The sequence below is a fragment of the Loxodonta africana genome, chromosome 8 (assembly GCF_030014295.1).
Source record: "Loxodonta africana isolate mLoxAfr1 chromosome 8, mLoxAfr1.hap2, whole genome shotgun sequence".
NCBI lineage: Eukaryota > Metazoa > Chordata > Mammalia > Proboscidea > Elephantidae > Loxodonta > Loxodonta africana.
Window position 1 is genome coordinate 115,023,194 of NC_087349.1, and position 19,527 is coordinate 115,042,720.

A 19,527-nucleotide genomic window follows, 5' to 3' on the forward strand; every position below is an offset into this window, starting at 1 on the left:
ATCTGAAGGATAGGAGATCGTGCTATAATCATACAGGTAGAAGAAAGACACTTGATAAGAGGGCTATTTCTTTTTCAGAGACAGGAACAAAGGAAGAGAAGGATGATGAATAAATAGAGGTTTTGTGAGACCATATCTTGGAGCTGATAGTTAATGTCTCTGTGCTTACTCATTAGAAATTATGTGTTAAATGAGTAAGGTGTTGGAGTCTCAGTAAGAATGGAGATGTGGAGAGTGAGCAAGATGGCAGCGTAGCTGGTTATACAATCACTTTCCCTTGCAGCAAAGTCAGATGTAGAAAATTAAGAAGTGATGTAACCAAAGATCTTAGACCCTCAGACAGCAACTGAAGAATTGGAGAAGCAAAGGGAAAGCTGAATCAAGAGGAAGGTATAATACACACATCGTGGGGAAGCAGAGTTTGACAGAACGTATGCACACAACTTGGCAACCTGACTCAATGCGGTCATCTCGTGATGGAGACAAAAGCCATCTCCAAGTAGACAGCACATGGAGGAAAAATAGGAAAAAAATAGTTCTTCAATAATAGTAGGAAACTTTAACACACCACTTTTGATGATGGATAGAACAACTAGAAAAAAATCAGTAAAGAAACAGAAGACTTGAATAACATTATTAACTAATTGGACCTAACAGACATATAGAACACACCACACAACAGTAGCACAATATACATTCTTCTCCAATGCACATGGGTCATTCTTCCAAACAGACCGAATTTTAGGACACAAAAGAAATACTGATAAATTTTAAAAATACAGAAATCATACAAAGCATCTTCTCTGACCATAATGAAATTAAGCTAGAAATCAAAAACAATATGAGAAAAAAAATAATAAATACATGGAAATTAAATAACCAGTGGGTCATATAAAAAAATCAAGAGAGAAATTAAAAAAAAAAAAAGCAAAAACCTGAGAATCAAATGTAAATGAAAATATAGCATGCCAAAACCTGCAGGAGCATTATTTACGATAGTCAGAAGACCTGGATGGTGCCTGGCTATCAGGAGAATCCTGATCAAAAGGAGGAAGACTGGAACCGAACTTCAAGCTCATATGGAAACCAGATGCACTAGACCCATTGAGACTGGGAGAACCCTCAAATCTAATGCCCAGAAATAATCTTTAAACCTTGAACCAAAACTATCTCACGAAACCATCATTAAACTATAGTTTAGCCTACTTAATAAAGAATGTCTGCCTTGTGCATAGTGCTCTTATAATTATCTGTATGAGTCTAAACTGGCAACAGCTAATCTAAAATACAAATGAGAACTTTAAGCATCAGAGAGTCTAAATTAATGGTGATGAAACAATATGGGTAGAGATAGTGAGAATGGTGACACAATGCAAAATACATAGCCAATGTTATTCAACTGTTCATGTAGAAACTGTAAATGATGTATTTTGGGAAGTGTAAGTTGACACCAAAAATAATTAAAATATTAAAAAAAAAAACACCTTATGGATCACACTCAGACATGCAAAAAAAAAGGATGGAGAAGATATAGAAACAATGCCAAGAGGAAGAATGAACAAGAAAGAGTTATTGGGGCAGACGTGGATGAAGATGGACAGCAAGTAGTGGTCTACATCTATATGGCTCAGGGATGTGCTCTAGCAGGAAGGAGGCAGATGTATTGAAATCAAGCCAGTAGGGTTAAACTGGAATCAAACCGGCTCACATTTGAACCCAGCTCCTCCACATGTGTAAGGATCACTTTCTTCATTTGTTAAATGGGGAAAATCATGAGACTATACATCATACATCAATGTAGAATGAGAAAGCTTTGGTTCAAACCCCAGCTCCTCCACTTCCTAGCTGGTGCCCCTGGGAAAGTTACTAACTTTTTAAGGCTCATTTTCTGTATCTGTAAAACAGGGGATAATAATAGTTCCTCCATAGGGCTGTCATGAAGAATAAATGAATTAATATGTATAATGAACTTAGAACTGACATATAGTAAATGCCATTGAAGAGTTAGCTCTTAATATGATTACTCACCATACTAGATATACAGTGCTTATAGTACAGTATGGAAGAGAAAAAATGTTTAACAAATGGTAACCATATAAGAGGTTAGTACTGAAAGGAAAACAAGCTTTGCAAGGCCCAACACGAGCACCCTCATGTAGTCCACGAGTTCACTAACATTTGCTGAGTCATTCTTATGTAAGCCCCTGGCTTGTAGCCACTGTTATCTACTATCACTATAAAACCTTTGCCCTCTCGCTATGGAGCAAGGAGATCTGCTTTAGTTCTGCGGCTGCCCAGGCCTCCCCGTCTGTAAGTCTCCCCAGTAAACCCGTTTGCTGCCACCCTGGAGTTGCCTGTCTCTTTCTTCAGTTTTTTGGCACCCTCCAATTTTGGAGGTAAACTTCAAGTTACTGGTTCATCCCCAGATAACTGGTGAGCCAGCTAGGAGACTGAGGAAACAGTGAGTGAGAGTGAGGCCTCTGTGGGGGAAATCTCAGGTTGGCCGGCAACATCCATGTGGGGAGGTCTGGCCCACATGCTCAATGCGTGTGGACCACCGAGTTAGTATGGGGACATCTCAAAAACTCCAAGCAGCATGGCCCAAGTGTGGGCAGGCATGCACCTTCATAAATGTGGAAAAGAAGCTAGGAGAACAGTATCAGCCAGGGGATGGCTGCTGCTCTGGGCTGTTCAGCTGGTCACCAAAGCCCAGCTAGCTGCTGAAGCATGCTTAAGAGCCTGCAGAAACAGTTACAGTTAGAAAAAAGATGTGTAGCAGTAGTGTGTGGCCATGACTGACATACTGAGTAGCCATGTCCATGAGCAGAATGAGCAACTAGAAATGTTTGCCTGAAGGTCTGTAAAGATAGAGGATTCAAGAGCTAGGCGAACAATCCCCTAGCCACTGCTCAAAGCCCTCCAACAATGGGACTTGGAGGGGCTAAACAGGTCTCTGGTGCTGAGAACACCCTATAACACCCAGCACAAAGCAAGAGTTAAAACAGCAGGAAAAAAAAAAAAGATTAAAAAGCCTTTCAAGATAGCTTGTGCTGAGTAGCCTTGAAGAGACCTTAGAGGCCCTCTCTGGAATTCTCTGATCACTGTTCCCACCAAGATAACTGAGCAGCAACATAGTCGAAGCTGAAATAGTAAAGGGAAAACTAAAACAGGAGGGCCCGCCTCCATGTTACCAGGCAACTGGCTGAACCCATGCTTGTGCTTGGTATGGTAGAGGCGTGGCTCCACAAATGACTGAGAACTTTGCTAACTTTGCCCGGATCTTCTGACTTTCAGAATAATTAAGACCGAGGATTCAGCCTAGGTCCCTCTGTCATCAGGGCAGACCAAAGGACTTATGTTACAATTAAAGTTCAATGAGGAAGTGAAAAGCATTCTATGTCTTGGATTTTTAGATACCATTGCACAGGTGACTGTGATCTCTATAACACCTGGCACAAAAATGGGGAAAATTTTGGGGTCTGAGAGGACCATCATTGAGATCCTTGCCAAAGCTTGAAATATGGATAAATCCTTTCACAGACCCTACAGACCCCTATTGTATGTACTGATGATGTCAGTGTATCAATGTACACTTATGTAAGCTTTTGCTTCCAAGTCCTGATGAGAATTGCTGCAGTTAAGGCCAATTCAGTGAGACACATGGAAACTGTGACATAGCCTATAGCTAATTGCCTGGCCATTCAATCTTACCACTGATAATCCTCAGACTGACATATAAAGCAAGTCCCTATGGGGATGAGACATCTGGACCAAAAAAAAAAAAAAAAAGCTCTGCCCCTGATAAACTTTTGTTACTTGTACAGATGGCCACCAGAAAGGCCCCTATCCTGAGAGGGGAAAACAACCAACGTGCAGACCACTCTTGCCAACTGACTACAAAGGCTGAAGCATCTTCTCCTCCAGAGCAAAGAGATGTGCAACCAACCACCTCCTGAGTTTAAGAGGATGGCTCATGTTGATGCACACACCACCCTAGACTGGGCCTACACACATGGTCTGCCACTGTCATCAGAAAATGCTCGACAGCATAGAAAAGCTGACCTGCCTATGAGACCGTGGCCAAGGCTAAAACCTACCCAGGGACAGATTCCCAAGCCAACATGCCAGGGTGTTCTCAGGAGGTAAATCATATTGGGGTCTCTTATCCTACACAAAGGCTTCCACTGGATCTGGAATGAACTCTTCACAATCTATATCACCCTCAAGCCATAGGGGCAATTGAGCACTTCAATGGATAGGCTTAAACAGCTGATAGGAGAGGACAAGACAACCCCAGCCTGAACTATGCTTCTCAGACAGTCTGGAGTCTCAATGTGGCAGTTCTCTGAAAGGGCATTTCTATTTGCACAGCATGTTTGATCAAGCTCTCTAGTCCTTAAAATGTGTTTCTTCTGACAAAAAATCTGGGTTCCCACAGAGGACACTGCCTCAAGACTAGGACAGGCTGCCTGGGTGGCTATACCTAGGGAACCCTCACCTCAAGTCCCATGGGAGATAGGGGCAGGGGGGGAATTGTTAATGTCTCTTTTTCTTCCCAGATTATCTCACAATGATGAACAGGTCCCTGGTCCATGGGCTCCAATGATACAAGCTTTTGTTTGGGCTACCAATCAGACCAACTGTTGACTGTCAACATTTGAACTGAGACGATGAGTTACCTCCCCACATTGTTCCAGCTGATCTGTCAACAAGGAGGACACCTAGTAGACCAACTGCATGTATAACCTGGTGTACTGAGGAGATCATATGGTAAATGAATACTGTCAGCTCCACTATTCATGGAAAACATCTTTTGAAGTATGAAAGCTGCCTGTGGGTAGTGCTCCAACTTTAGAAGGAAATTTCTCTTTGTATATTAAAATGTAAATGGCATGGGACTGGATGGTTTGACTCTGAGAATGGTAATTTTAAGACTGACATTAGTCTGGACATGGAGAACTTGCAAAATATGACTAGGTGGTCCAATGTACATTGACTGACTACACCAAGTCTAAATTATCCTGTTCTGACAATGTTAATACCTTGTTCAATCAAGCTGAGAAAGGGAGTTTTTGTATTACTAGTGCTGAAATGTGTACTGTTCATATAATGTTCCACGTTGGGAGAAATACGCTATTTTTACATACATTAATCAGGACATATTATACATACGTAAGATTGGAAAATGCAGCTCTTTGATCTATTCAGTTAGCTTGGATTAAGCCAAAGCTTGGGTGACTGGTTGGGATCTCTCCTCCAAGCAGGTCTGGTCAATCTTCTGGGAATAGACCTACCAGTAACCCTCATTAAATGTTGCCTCAAATGATGCGCAGATATAACATCCACCAGGGCTATGCACCAAACCAGGGTCATGCAGCTCACATCCAAATGGGTGATGGGCATTCCAGGACTTGGTGCTGCTTTGCTTCTTTTTCTGGTACCCTGATGAGGGTTGGATTGTTGGGGGAATTTTCTGCCTCTTATGCTTCCTATCCAGGCTGCCTAGGCCTTGGTCCCAGAGCATTCTCTGATAAGGAGTCTGGGAGTTGGGTTGCCTTGTCTCTTCTGGTTCCTTCTTATCATAGAAGCCTTTCCCCCGTTCTGGGTACACAGTAACTTTCTCCATCTCTTGCACATGCGCAGGCACCACACAGCACCTGGCCAACCCCACATCTGTATCTGTTCCTGGCAGGGAGGGACCAGGCTCTCTCTTGCCACGGCATAAGAGGGTGGGCATGCCGAATTGTACGAGCTGGCCTTGAAGGGTGGACAGAAGGGAAAACAGACTTTGAAAGGCCAAACATGAGTGTTCTTACATAGTCCACTAGTTCATTACCATTTGCTGAGTCATTCTTATGTAAGCCCCTGGCTTGTAGCCTCTGTTGTCCACTATCACTGTAAAATCTCTGCCCTCCCACTGTGGGGCACAGAGATTTACTTTGGTCCTGCAGCCATCCAGAATTGCTTCATATGTGAGTCACCCTAATAAACTCCTTTGCTGCCACACTGGAGTTGCCCATCTCTTTCTTCAGTCTCTTGGCACCCTTCAATTTTGGAAGCAAGTTTCACATTACTGGTTCATGCCAGGATAGTACTAAGACACATTAGGGTAGGGGTACATTTCATAGGCTATAGAATCAAAAAGAAGGAAAATCTGGGGTGAATGCAAGGGAAGGGGTCTCATCATTACTGAGAAATTATTTGGGAATGCAGGTTTTAGGGGACACTCTTCAAATTTCATAAGATGTAGCTTTCCCTTAGCCAGAGAACAGCAGAAGGCCAAAAGAGAAAGAGGTAATTCTTCCATGGTTTGTAGAATCTGGAAGGAGGACATCCAGTAGCATTCTAATCAACCCTGCTCTGAGGAAAAACATGGCAAAAAGGCCAAAGGTAACAAGTCATGGGGGTTATAAAGGGTCTAGGGCAACTGGATTGACAGAGAGGAAGGTGAGTGCTGACTAGCAGCCCAACTGTGGGCCTAGGGACAGCCCTGGAAAAACTGGTGAGGAGAGACTGGGTTAGGGGAAGGGAGGTTATTCAGGAAGAATAAAATAACTTGTGTGGATGTGCACGTTTTAGCAATGGAGAGGAAGGAAGAAAAGATGAAGAAAAGTAACTAAGGAGATTTGTCTAGAGATCTTATAGGCTTGGCAAGACGCATGCAGGCTAGAATGGGGGATGGAATGCCTCAATGACTTTTCAAGTTTGAGACAGGAGCCAGAAGGGCACAGGGGTAGAAGGAAAAGAAAAGAGGCACAGCGATGAAATCAATTTGTCTGGGAGAGGTGGGGAGGAATGCCGCCTTCCCCTATGAGATCTGGCCTCTAAAATTTTTTACACCAGATTTTGCTTGTCCTATCATTTGCACTAGTTTTTTTTTTTTTTTATCATTTGCACTAGAGGCAGGATTGGGGATAGCTTCTGCTGACTAAAGCCCGGAAGAGCTTGATGAGGTCCTAAGCTAGAGTTAGGAAAACCCCTTTAGGTAAGCCTCGTTAAGAGAAATCAAGTGTTTATTTTATAGAACTTGAACATGACTGACTCTTAGCTTATGAGAACAAACAACATTTCAAACATATATTAGAATACCAACTCTAACACAGAAAGCCTCATTTAGCTACTTAGAAGTATTATATAAGATACATTAAGAAGTTAGAACTAGAGGGTCCAGAACTGAAGAAGAAAATACAACTTGGTAAATTAGTGAATTTAGAGTCTGGAAATATTAAACAAAGATTCTTAGTGGGTAAAATCTGAACATTTCAGGACCACATATATCCTCTTTGGTATGGCTCTACTAGGTTTTTCCATGCCAAGACCTCCAGGACTGTTGTCATTGCCCTGAAATTGTATCCCTGAAGTAATACGTGAAACTTGTGAGAGCTGGAACTTGACAAGACTGCTTTGTTCTTCCTGGTCTCACAAGTTTTCTGCTTTTGAGAGGGTGCAGCCTTACCACTTTTCTATTGCTCTCCATTAGTGGAAAATATTTTAATTTTCCTTCTCTGACAGGTTTCTGTCTTACACAGCTTCCATGTTTCACAGGTTTTACCGTACATGGATACATGAAGCATAAAGGGATTCAGGGACTGCTAAGAGACAATATGTGTGCTCTCCAGAAGAAAATACCAAGGACTGGGAAGGCCAGAGGAGTCTCAATGAGGGAGGAAGAACTGTCCTGTCATTGTGAGTGGAAAACACTGTACAATCAGTGTTGGGAAGATGTTCCCTACAAGGTGAGCAAGCAAGGAAAGACCTGAAGGCTGGAAGGGGACAGTGTTTAGAGGAGCATGGGAAGAACACCCAAGCAAGTCTAATCTGAAGATCTCTTAGCTTCAGTTCATCGGTTCTCAGGTATCATTTCTTAAATTCTGCTCTGGGAATGGACTGAGGGCAAAAGAAGGGAGTCCTCTTCTCACAGGGACTTTGGACCTTCAGCAGAATGAGGTCACTCCAGAGCCACACAGGAAGTAACCCATGGAAAGAAAAGATCTAGTGTGCGATGCCCACCCCATCCTTGAGCCTATTCCCTGATATGCCCTTGCTCTTGCTCACAGACCATCCTCCTCTCAGTCACTGGCCAAGCTGCATTCTAGGAGATCTGGTCCACTGCCTTATTTGGAAATCTTTCTAAGTCCCTATCCTTGTGATTAAGTGTCCCCTCCATCTGTAAGCTCCCTAAGGACAGGAACAAAACACCAGTTAAGACTAGTTCTCATCCAGAATGATCTTGGCCCCACTCCCACCCCCGGTGACATGTGGCAATGTCCATAGGTATCTTTGGTCATCACAATTCAGAAAAATCTAGTTTTGATTGCCATCTGTTTCCTAATTAACACATTATTTTTTATCTCTAAAATTACGGAAACATAGTCTGTGTGTTATAGGAAATCACAAACTATACAAATTATTCAAGAAAGTTTATCAAGTCATTTGTTGTAGAAAGTAGTCCAATGGTTCATATTTACCAACAATTCATCCTCCACAATTAGTAAAAATTATCACAACTGAAACTCAAAAGTGGCCAGAGATGGGAAATAATCAGCTACATGGCACTTCCTCCCACATGCTCGGTTCTGGGGCTCTTCCAGCCACTTTCATCAACCTTATGACAGGCAAGTAGCTAAACTCAACCATAATTCACCTCAGCAATCAGGAACAGGGCTGTAAAATTTTATTTAAGCATTCATAAAGGTTAGAGGAGTGTGAAATATTATTCTTCTTTTGATGATACTTATCAAAGATGAACAGAGTACATACCAAGAACTACTTCCAGTAAGTTCATCTGACAAGTGATTGACCCCAAGTAGCAAGTGGCAGAGAGAGAGTTTGACCCTCCCAGCACGGTCCAAATCTAAGCTTATGGAAAAGTTAACCTTCGTTCTCAAAACAGGTCATCTAGATCCATACCATTAAATATTTATTTTCATCACAGAATAAAACCATGTAAACCTAATATATACGAGGAGCCCTGGTGGTGCATTGGTTTAAACACTCAATTGCTAACCAAAATGTTGATGGTTCGAACCCATCAGACACTCCATAGGAGAAAGATGTGTCAGTCTGCTTCTGTGAAGATCTGCAGCCTTGGAAACCCTATGAGACAGCTCTACTCTGTCCTATAGGTCACTATGAGTCAGAATCAACTCTACAGCTGTGGGTTTGGTTTATTTTATTTTATTTTTAATATATATGAATACTTACTATGTCTTTTTTTTTTGCTTTGCTTTAGAATTATAATCTTAAAAACATTGAATATGTGAAAATGAAAAAAGAGATGAATCTAAAATGATGAATTACTGTATATCAAAAATTACAGATTAAACAACAAATTAAAAGGAAATTAGAAATTAAAACTGGTTTAGGCAACTCGGGGTAGGGGGGAAGATACACCAGGACATAAAAATTCTCAAATTGACAATAAAATCATTAAGTTTCCAGAAGTAAATGGTAAATTGGGAGAAATCTAAGGGACAAATGAGCACAGAAAAAAAATCTTTAGTCTTTCATTAGTTTTTATGAAATTCAAATGTAAAACAATGACCAATAAGTCACCTTCGCAGATTAATAGAGATATTTTAAAAAGTTTAGCCTTTGGTGGAGTAAAACAGGCACTCTGATTCACTGTGGATGAGGGAGGAATCGGTGCAATCTTTTGATAAAATATTTGTATGTAACAAGAACCTTTTTTTTTTTCCTTCATCTTGACTCTGCAATGATTCCCAACCCTTACCAGTGTTGTTACAATAAGGATACAATGATGTCCTGGGAAGAAGAAAGCAAAATTTTATGGGAAAAATCCTGGACTCTGTAAGGGAGCTGCTGTGTCTTTAACTTACTAGTATTGGTATCTTAAAACACACTCTTCGATTCTCAGGGCCTTCATCTCCCATTCTCTGAAAAGAGTTAACTGGACCATATTGTGTCTAGAGCATCTCCAGCTATAGCACTGTGTTATGAGATTGATTTTAGAGTGAAAATTTAAAGGAAAGGAGAAATGCAGCATACCTATTTTTAATATGCTGAGGAGAACCAAGACACTTGAAGCTGCCGTTGACCATTATGGCGAGTCTTGTGCAGAGGGCCTCACATTCCTCCATGCTGAAGAGAAGGGAAAGAAAAATATAAAACAAGCCATGTCCAAGGCAGATACAGCTTGAATCAAGCTTTAAAAATGAAAAGTAGAAAAAAATCCCACCTTTTTCAAATTATTTAATTTTCTATATAGAAACCTCAGGAAAACCAAACAGATGCTTTTAGAATTGATAAAGTTTCAGTTACGTGGCCAATTATACAATCAACAAAAAGTTATTAACATTTCCATATAACAGAAAGAAGAGTTATAGAAGATATGAGAGAGAACGTTTTAACAATAGTACAAAAATGCAAAATAGAAAATAAGCAAAAGTGCGAAAGGCTTATGAAAAGAAACAGGAAAGCTTTATTGATGGGCATAAGTGAAGTCCTGATGTATTAAAGACCTGAAAAGAAAGAATGGATATTTGAAAAATTTGGAAAATTATTAAATTATAATATGAAAATTATATAAAATAGTATTAGTATAAATATAAAATATAAATAAATTAAATATCAAATATAAAGGCAATGTATATTCTAATACAAAATATAATATGATCTATAATTATAATTTATATTATAATATGGTTTACTATTATAATACAAAATATAATGTTATAAATATTTATAATTTATTATTACATGATTGTAATTAAAGAAAAATTATAAATTGTAGTATGGATATAGTACAATGCAAATCAAAATTTATTTCCTAGCCCCCATGGGAAAATTGACAGTGATTATAAAATATATCTTTATGTAGATAGATTACTCAAGAAGAATAATGAAAGAAGCCTTGCTCCAGTAAACATTAATATTTTATACATCTAGAATAACTAAAATGAAATGAGACTCTGAAGAATTACAAGGCAGATCAAGGCAACAAAATACAATACGCCCAGAACCAAACATTAATACCTTACATGTGATCTGAGGATAGAAACAGGCTTTCTAAGCGCTACAACAATGGGAGAAATTATGAAGGAAATGCTCGATATACTTAACAATGTAAAGCTTTAAAACTTCCAATAAGTGTCTCAAAATAAAGCGAACTAACATTTAAAAAATCAATTGCAACAAATATTTTGGGTAGGGGTTGATACACATAGTAGAAAAAAACTTATACATGTTAGTTTAAAAAAAAATCCAATAAGGGAAAAAAATAAAAGAGCAAATAACGTGGAGACTATTCAAAGTCTGTTAATGACTAATAAAACCCAAACCAAACTCATTGTTGTCCAGTCAATTTCGACTCTTAGCGACCCTATAGGACAAAGCAGAACTGCCCCGTAGCCTCACAAGGTTTTCAAAGGTGTAAATCTTTTACAGAAGCAGATTGCCACTTCTTTCTCCCACAGAGCAGCTGGTAAGTTTGAACCGCTGACCTTTTGGTTAGCAGAAGAGAACTTAACCAATGTTCCACCAGGGCTTGTCAGCAAATCACAAACTTAATCAGAAATAAGTTGATTTTAAAAGAAAAGCATTAATGACATGTGCTTTTGTATATTGCAAAGAAAAAGGGTTTTATTCCCATCTACAGTGAAAAAAAAAAACAAAAACAACACTGAATTCTAAGATCAAGCAATACCCAAATTCTAAGGTCAAAATACCTAATGATATTTTCCCAGTGATTCTAGATGGGTCATCTCACATATTGTTGGTAGAGCAAAAACGGCATAACTTTCCAAAAATCAATTTAGCAGTAATTCTTCTTTTAGGAATTTGCCCTAAGAGAACGCACAGAAAAGATGAATATGTAAAGTTTCATATAATGGCTTATTTATAATAATAAAAATCTGGAAATATGTAAATTTCCACAGTAGTGTAATAAATGAGATTCCATGTCTAAGTCAGCCACTAAAATGATGTTTCCTAACATCAATTAACTGCATGGGGAAAAGGTAATGATACAGCAATGGTAAAATAACAACACATGTAAGAAACCAGGTTTAAATAAGAAAACAAAATTTAAAAAAAAAAGAGCAGAGGCATCAACAGCCACCCACTGCAAGGGAGAGAGATTTCACAGATGTAGCCCAGGTGGTGGCATGTGGAGGGGGGACACATAAGCACACAAAATGAACAAACAAAAAAGAGCCCATAGATGCTGGATTTAGCAGAAAAATTCCTCAAAGCAGCTGTTATAAATATGCTCAAAGATCTAAAGGAGCTAGGTTTAAAGAGTTAAAGAAAATGATAACTATAATGAATTAACTATAGAGATTTTTCAGGAGATGGAAAGCATATAAAAAAGAAACAAATGGAGATTTTGTAGTTGAAAAGTATAATAAATGAAATGAAAGTTTCACTAGAGGGGTTCAACAGAAGATCTGAAACAGATGAAGAAAGAATCCAAGTGCTTGAAGGTATATCAATAGAAATTATTCAATACGAGAAGACAGAAAAATAAGAAACATGAACCAGAAATTTATAGACCTGTGTGGGACACCAGCAAAAGTTCCAACATACATGCAATGGAAGCAACAGAAGGATAGAAGAGATAGAAAGAGACAGAAAAAAATATGTGAGGAAATAGTGACCAAAATTTTCCACAACTACTAAAACCCATGAATCTACACATCCAAAAAGGTCAATGAAACCCAGGTAGAATAAATATACCTAGATATATGGAGCCCTGGTGATGCAGTGGTTAAGAGCTTGGCTGCCATCCAAAAGGTTGGCAATTTGAATCCACCAGCTGCTCCTTGAAAACCCTATGGGGCAATTCTACTCTGTCCTATAGGGTAACAATGAGTCAGAATCAACTTGACAGCAGCAAGTTTAGTTTGGTTTTATATTAAAGTTAAATTGTTAAAAGCAAAGACAAAGAGAAAATCTTAAGATCAGAAAGACAAAATGATTCATCATATGCAAGGCGACATCAATATGATTAATGTTTGACTTCTTATAAGAAACAATGGAGGTAAGAAGGCAGAGGGATCACATATTTAAATTACTAAATGAAGAGATAATAAATAAATGATTATGCAAAGATGTTGTATCCAACAAGAGAGCCCTTCAAAAACAAAGGTGATATAATGACATTCCCATATAAACAAAGACTGAGAGGATTAATTGTTAGCAAACTTGACTTGATGCTAAAGATAGTCCTTCAGGCTGACAGGAAATGATGGTCACTAAAATCCCCATGGACAAATGGGCACCCAAAGTGCAGTTACATCGGTTAATATATAAAACTCTACCGATGGGCTTTTATTTCTTTTCTCACCTTCTTTAAAAGATAAAAGACTGTACAAAGTGATCACCATAAAACTGTTTTATAGGCTTTATAACATATAAAAATGTAATATGTATGATAATAATAACACAAAGAAGGGGTAAAAAAAATGGATCCATATTTTCCTGGAATTAAGTTAGCATTCCTCTGATAACTTAAGATACATACTGTAAACTCTAGACCAACCATCAGAAAACAACTTAAGAATGTATAGCTAAAATATCAAAAATGGTACACTTAGGACTATTGATTTAGAAGAAAGCAGGCAGTCAAGGAGGAACCAGTTTATAACACAGACATAAGACACATAGAAACAAAAGGTAAAATGGCAACTGTAAATTCGATCAAACATTACTTCAGGAGGACCTGAGGAAGAGAGTCTAGCACACTGTCTTGAGAAGTTACAATGCACTAGACAAGGGTGTGGTCTCTGGATCCAGAACACTAAGTTCAAATTCCCTGCTCTTCCTCCTGCTTGCTGCAAGGTCTTGGTTATGCTACTTAAACCTCTCTCTGCTTCAGAGTCCTAATCTATAAAATGGGACTTGTACTTATGTCACCATCGTAGTGTTGCATAAAGATGAAGTACCAAGCACTTGGCACTGTGCCGGGCCCCTGGATGCATTCAATGCTGCTGACTGCTGTTTGGTCTTGCTTGGGAAATGGCCAGGAGAGAGGGCATAACACACCTGTGGGAGGTCAGCACTGCAGCACAGCCTTCCCGAACATCTTTCATTATTGCTTCCCACAGGTACTGCTTAGAGCAGGGATCCATCCCAGAGCTGGGCTCATCCTGTAGAGAAAACACACACATGGCTGTGACATTGGGAGAACACACATAGGAATATAAACACTGCCATGAGAAGTCATACATATCCTGGCCGAGACAAAATTTCTGCTCTGGCTCTATTAGGCAGCCTTCCATTGAGTGTCATGTACTACCCTCAACAAATTACAGATACATCTTAACATCAGGTGAGTTGCCTGTTATTATCTAGTTAGACAGGCCAATTTTGATGCCTTTAAAATGTATCCTTAACCTACATAAAATTTTTAAATTATATACCCTAGAAAAACATGACAGCAGAAAAATGTTTCACTTATTCAGCAACATCAAATAAACTGAAATTTCTTAGAAACTGAAACTTTCTCCTTCAATAGCCACCAAAACACTTTTTTATGTGATCCACTTTTGATAGAAATCTTTCTAAACCGTATGACGCATTTCTGTGCTTTTTGTAAGGAGGGAGTACTAAACACATTTTTCTTCAGAGCTTAGGGTCATCAACTTCCCCAAAGAAAGAAGCAGAAGGGAAGTGAAAAAAGAAATGGTACTGAACAGGAAAACAAACATTTGGCATTTTCTGCAAGCCAAGTGACATACATATTTGTGAGATTTTATATATATATATATACATATATATATATATATATACATACACATACACTTAGTGGGAGAAAGATGTTCCAATTGCAGTCTGCTCCTGTAAAGATTACAGCCTTGGAAACAATATGGGGCAGCTCTACTCTGTCCTATAGAGTCACTAGTAGCCAGAATCAACAAGGCAATGGTTTAATTGGTACATATATATATGTACAGATTTTGCATTGTTCAGTAAGAAACTTGGATGCACAATCTTAAATTTTCCTGATTCTTGCTTGGGTGTCATCTGTGACAGCCATTTCTTTTCTCTCCATGGAGAAAGGCTCTTCAATGCATCCCTTTAGCCAGATGCTTTGAACAGTCATCATCAGAGTCACTAATGGTTACTGAAGGGTTAACATGCACCAAGTACTGGGCTTTGTGCTCAATGTGGATTATGTCATTTACTGTTTTCATTGGCTCCATTAGACAAATACTACCCTCAGGACCACTTTCAGACAAGGAGAAAATATGCATAGGAAATTAAGGCCATCTGTCAGGGAGTTGGAAACCCTGGTGGCATAGTGGTTAAGTGCTGTGGCTGCTAACCAAGGGGTCGGCAGTTTGAATCCACCAGGCGTTCCTTGGAAACTCTGTGGGGCAGTTCTACTCTGTCCTATAGGGTCGCTATAAGTCAGAATTGACTCAACGGCACTGGGTTTGGTTTGGTTTTTGGTCAGGGAGTTGCAGAAGCAGAATTTGTACTCTGTGAGTCTCAGTCTGACTTCAGAGTTCCACCTTAACCACTGGGGCAGAGTTTCAGGCAACCAAGAGAAGCTGAGAGCAAGCATATAGGTAAAAGGAGAGTGTGAGGGGCTGGTGGAAGCCAGAGGCAGAGGTCCATCATTCCGACCTACGATATGGAATCTAAGGCTGAGCATGGAAGATTCTGCTGAAGGTAATAAATGAGCATGGCTGTTAACTCTTCACACACACCTGCTTCATCTTGTCGGAAAAGACATGCAGTTTGTAAAAGGCATAATTGTGCAAACTTCAGCTTTTATTATCAGATTCCACAATGTAAAATTATGGAATAGTCTTGAATCTTGCAAGAAGCAAACTTAGATCAAGGAAAAGGAATACTCAAGCCAGATTTCAGAAGACGACCAGTAAATACTGGGACTTTTTTTCTTTTTTCCAACACAGGCCTTCTGGATCCCAATTAACTCTCCCACTTCCATGCTGCTTTCATATAATGAACATGAATAGGGAAAAAAAATCTATTCTATTTCCAATACTTTTCCAATGTCCCTGAGACTTTCTTCAAGTGTGAAGCTCTGGATTGCACTCTAGGGCTCTGGTGACTAGAATCCAGTCTATGGCACATGAAGAATGATTTTATTTACTGTTGGAATGCCCTTATTTATAGTTACAGTCATTTTTGGAAAAAAACAATTGGCTCTATTTTGGCAACTGCTACCTCCAATTAATGCTTTGATCAAGCCAACCTGAATTAATTGAAGTCCCCAAAAAGGCTGCAGACTGCCTTGTCTCAGGGCGTTACACACACTCTGGAATGGCCTGCCCTCTTTGCTATAACTGTCCTGCTCTCCCAACACCAGTTGTCAGGGTTCACCCCAGATGTATACTGTCACTATGATGTACATATATACATGCAGGGGGAAAACCTCTTAAAAGCAAATACTAGAGGAGAATCATATTAATTTTTAGGTCACCAATGAATTGATATCCTTCTGAACTATTGTTTTTAATGTTAAAATTTTATTGAATTTTCAATTTGGTATGTTAAAAGAATTTATCAAAATATAAATTCTATAAAATTCTAATGATATTTTACATTCTGCTTGGGAAATGTTGGCTAATATAAAAACAGTTTATTAGTTCAGAGAACCAAAGTTATAAGTTTTAAAGTTATGGCCTAGAAGAACTCTGATAAGTTAAAAATAAGTTTACAAACACACACTCAGTGTTTATCTTATTTGAAGACATAGACATATTACTGATATTCCCTCTACTCACCAGTAGAAGAATATCAGGTTTGCCCACCAAAGCCAGTGCTGTAGAGAGTTTCCTCTTGGTTCCCCCACTGTAGGTGCGAACAGGTTGGTTCACATGGGCTTCCAGGTGCAAGCGCCTCACAAGGTCTTCAGCAACCTGAAAAAGAGGAGGTCTCCATGAAGGTACAACCATTCACCAAGGTGCCCAATGATACCTACTGCCTCTCAGCCGTGAATCCTGCTCCTTCTACCTCTACCACTGTCAGCCCAACCCCAGCCCATATGCAGTCAAGAGTATCTCTGAAACAGCTCCCATCATGAATGGAGTCCAGCCTTTCAAAGGCTGTGAGGCATCTAAGCGGTGGTCACAATACACAGATGTAGCACTCAGGCAGGCAGTATGGGCACGAATGCTGCATGAAGATTGGGCCCAGATGAACGTCAACATTAAAGTGAACAGAAAAAGGTGATTCACAAAGAAGACTGAGAAGGAACAGAATAGGAATAAAACCAAGAGAGAGAGGTCTCAACACTTCAAAGGAGGAAAGAGTGCAAGGAGGGAAGTTTCAGTATTAACACAAGGAAAGTAATATTTCATTTATATTAAGAAGCCACTGTTAGAAATTGTCCATTCGTAGAGTGGTTTATAAAGTAACTGGAGGTTGGGGTGGGGGGAAGAGAGAGGTGGATTTTTCTTACTTGCAACTTCTGGGAGCTATCTTATGAAGTCATGGGCATGTTGATTAAAAAAAAAAAATTTTTTTTTTTTTTTTTTTTTTACATATTACTAAATGTAATACCCTCCAAGCACAGGGAAATTCTTAGAATTCCCCAAGTACATCAAGCATGTTCACAACTTCTATTTTCTCTAATACCTTTCAATCTGCCAATTTTTCATGCATACTTTAAGGCTTAGCTAATTTCCTTATCCCCCCTCAGTATAAATAATTGTTCCGTCTTCTGTACATTCTATATATTTTGTCTTTTTTCAGACTGTCTCCTATGCTGGGTTCATTCTTCCTGGGGCCAAGATTAAGCAAATTCTTTGTTTCCAACTACATAGCTTTAAAATTTCACAAACAGTTTTATTTAACCTTTGAGATTATACAGGTGTTAACTTGGATGCACTCTTCAGATATCATCATATAATCCAACTGGCCAAGATCATACCTTAATTTAAATTTAGAAGAGGAAAAAGCATAGTACTATGAAGATGGATTAATAATTGTGTGTGCCAAATAGCTAAATAACAAAATATAACTTGGAACGATTACTCTTTGGAAACTAATGCAAAATGTTGGAATAAGTATAATAATAATGACAATAGTGATCTGATAAAATATTAAGAGTCTCTAAACATATTAAAATAAATAAGGAAAAAGATAAAACAATTAGGATATGCATGATGAGAAATAACTAAGTGAACAGGAAACTAGCAGCACCAGTTGACATCAAGCTGACGCCAACTCACAGTGACCCATGTGTGTCAGAGTAGAACTGTTCTCCATAGGGTTTCTAATGGCTGACTTTTTGGAAGTAGATCACCGGGCCTTTCTTCCGAGGTATCTCTGGGCGTACTCAGACTTTCAACTTTTTGGTTAGCATCTGAGCATGTTAACTATTTGTACCACCCAGGGACTAAATCCTGTTTACCGGGAAAGTAAATCCTATTTATTTAGTTTATGGACTGGGACAAATAACTAAACTTCGAGGTGACAATTCGGCAACTTCAACAACACAGGGCGAGAAGAGACTGAGTGCATTTGCAACAGAAGCCTCTTTCTCTCAGACAGATAGCTGGTTAGCAGGAAGATCAATAAAAGTAAAGAAGTACATATTAAAAAATAATAATAATAAGGGTATTTACTTACCTTCAACACTTTAACTTAAAATATATAAACATACTTGCATCTCTTTGGATGCAGTCCTAGCGAGGACTTATCCTTGAATGTGGATCTGCTGACGGAGTTGGTCACTGTCCCCTTGCCTAAACCACACCCTTAATTCATCACCTAAGATACCCAGTTTGCACGTCTTTCAGTGGAGCAAAAACTTTTTAGTGGAAGCAATTTTGTGAGAGCAAAATCTGTCAAGATCTTTATGATTTATTTCTAATTTCTCACAGTTTCTGGCCCACATGCAATTCAAAAGCAAGTTTCAAAACACCTCATCTCTATGAAATCATTTTTTAAACCAGTTTTCAAAGAAACACTCTCTTCCTTTTCACACATGGATTTCATCAATTTTGCAATATTTAATAAAAATTCTCTGTAACTAAAAGTAGCAAGTATGACTGAAATAAATGGGTTTGGTGATAAAGAATGGACTCTCCCTAAACGATAGGCTTGAGTGGTTGGAATAGGAATGCCAGGTACACCAGCTGCCAACCTGGGTTCTGAGTGCACAGTCAGCACAGGGCGGGAGGAAGGACAGATGCAGGGAGCGGGCCAGGGGTAGGAGGGAGACTAATGAGCTCCCACTGCTTCTCACTAAACTTGTATCAACTGATACAGTAATCATGCCTCCCAACAAAACTCTTAATACAAACTGCTCGGTGGCTTTATTTGTGCAGCTATAGTGGACTGTGGCCATTGTTTTCATCAGATAGAGTCTATCAAGAAGTATAAGATTAGCATACATATGACTATTCACATGAGAGGTGAAAGAAAAGGATGAGAGTAGCTTCTTGAAAGAGGAGGCAGGGGTCCACATGGATAAGGAGGAGCCTAAAAGAACAGCAGACACTGCTAGAAAGCTTTCTGAACAGATAAGTATTCATGTTGGCAAGGCCAGCAGAAATGACGTATTAGAAAGATGACATTTTCGGGTTT

The 19,527-nt window shown here is 39.1% G+C and overlaps 1 protein-coding gene across 1 annotated transcript in view; it reads right to left on the reverse strand.

The window, feature by feature from the left end:
- Positions 1 to 19,527, reverse strand: part of ABCA13 (ATP binding cassette subfamily A member 13) — a 572,876-nt gene that overhangs the window by 22,337 nt on the left and 531,012 nt on the right. Inside the window, 3 exon segments of the mRNA XM_064290236.1 lie at positions 10,009 to 10,101; positions 14,005 to 14,108; positions 16,719 to 16,853. Coding sequence (XP_064146306.1) covers positions 10,009 to 10,101; positions 14,005 to 14,108; positions 16,719 to 16,853 — 332 coding nt within the window.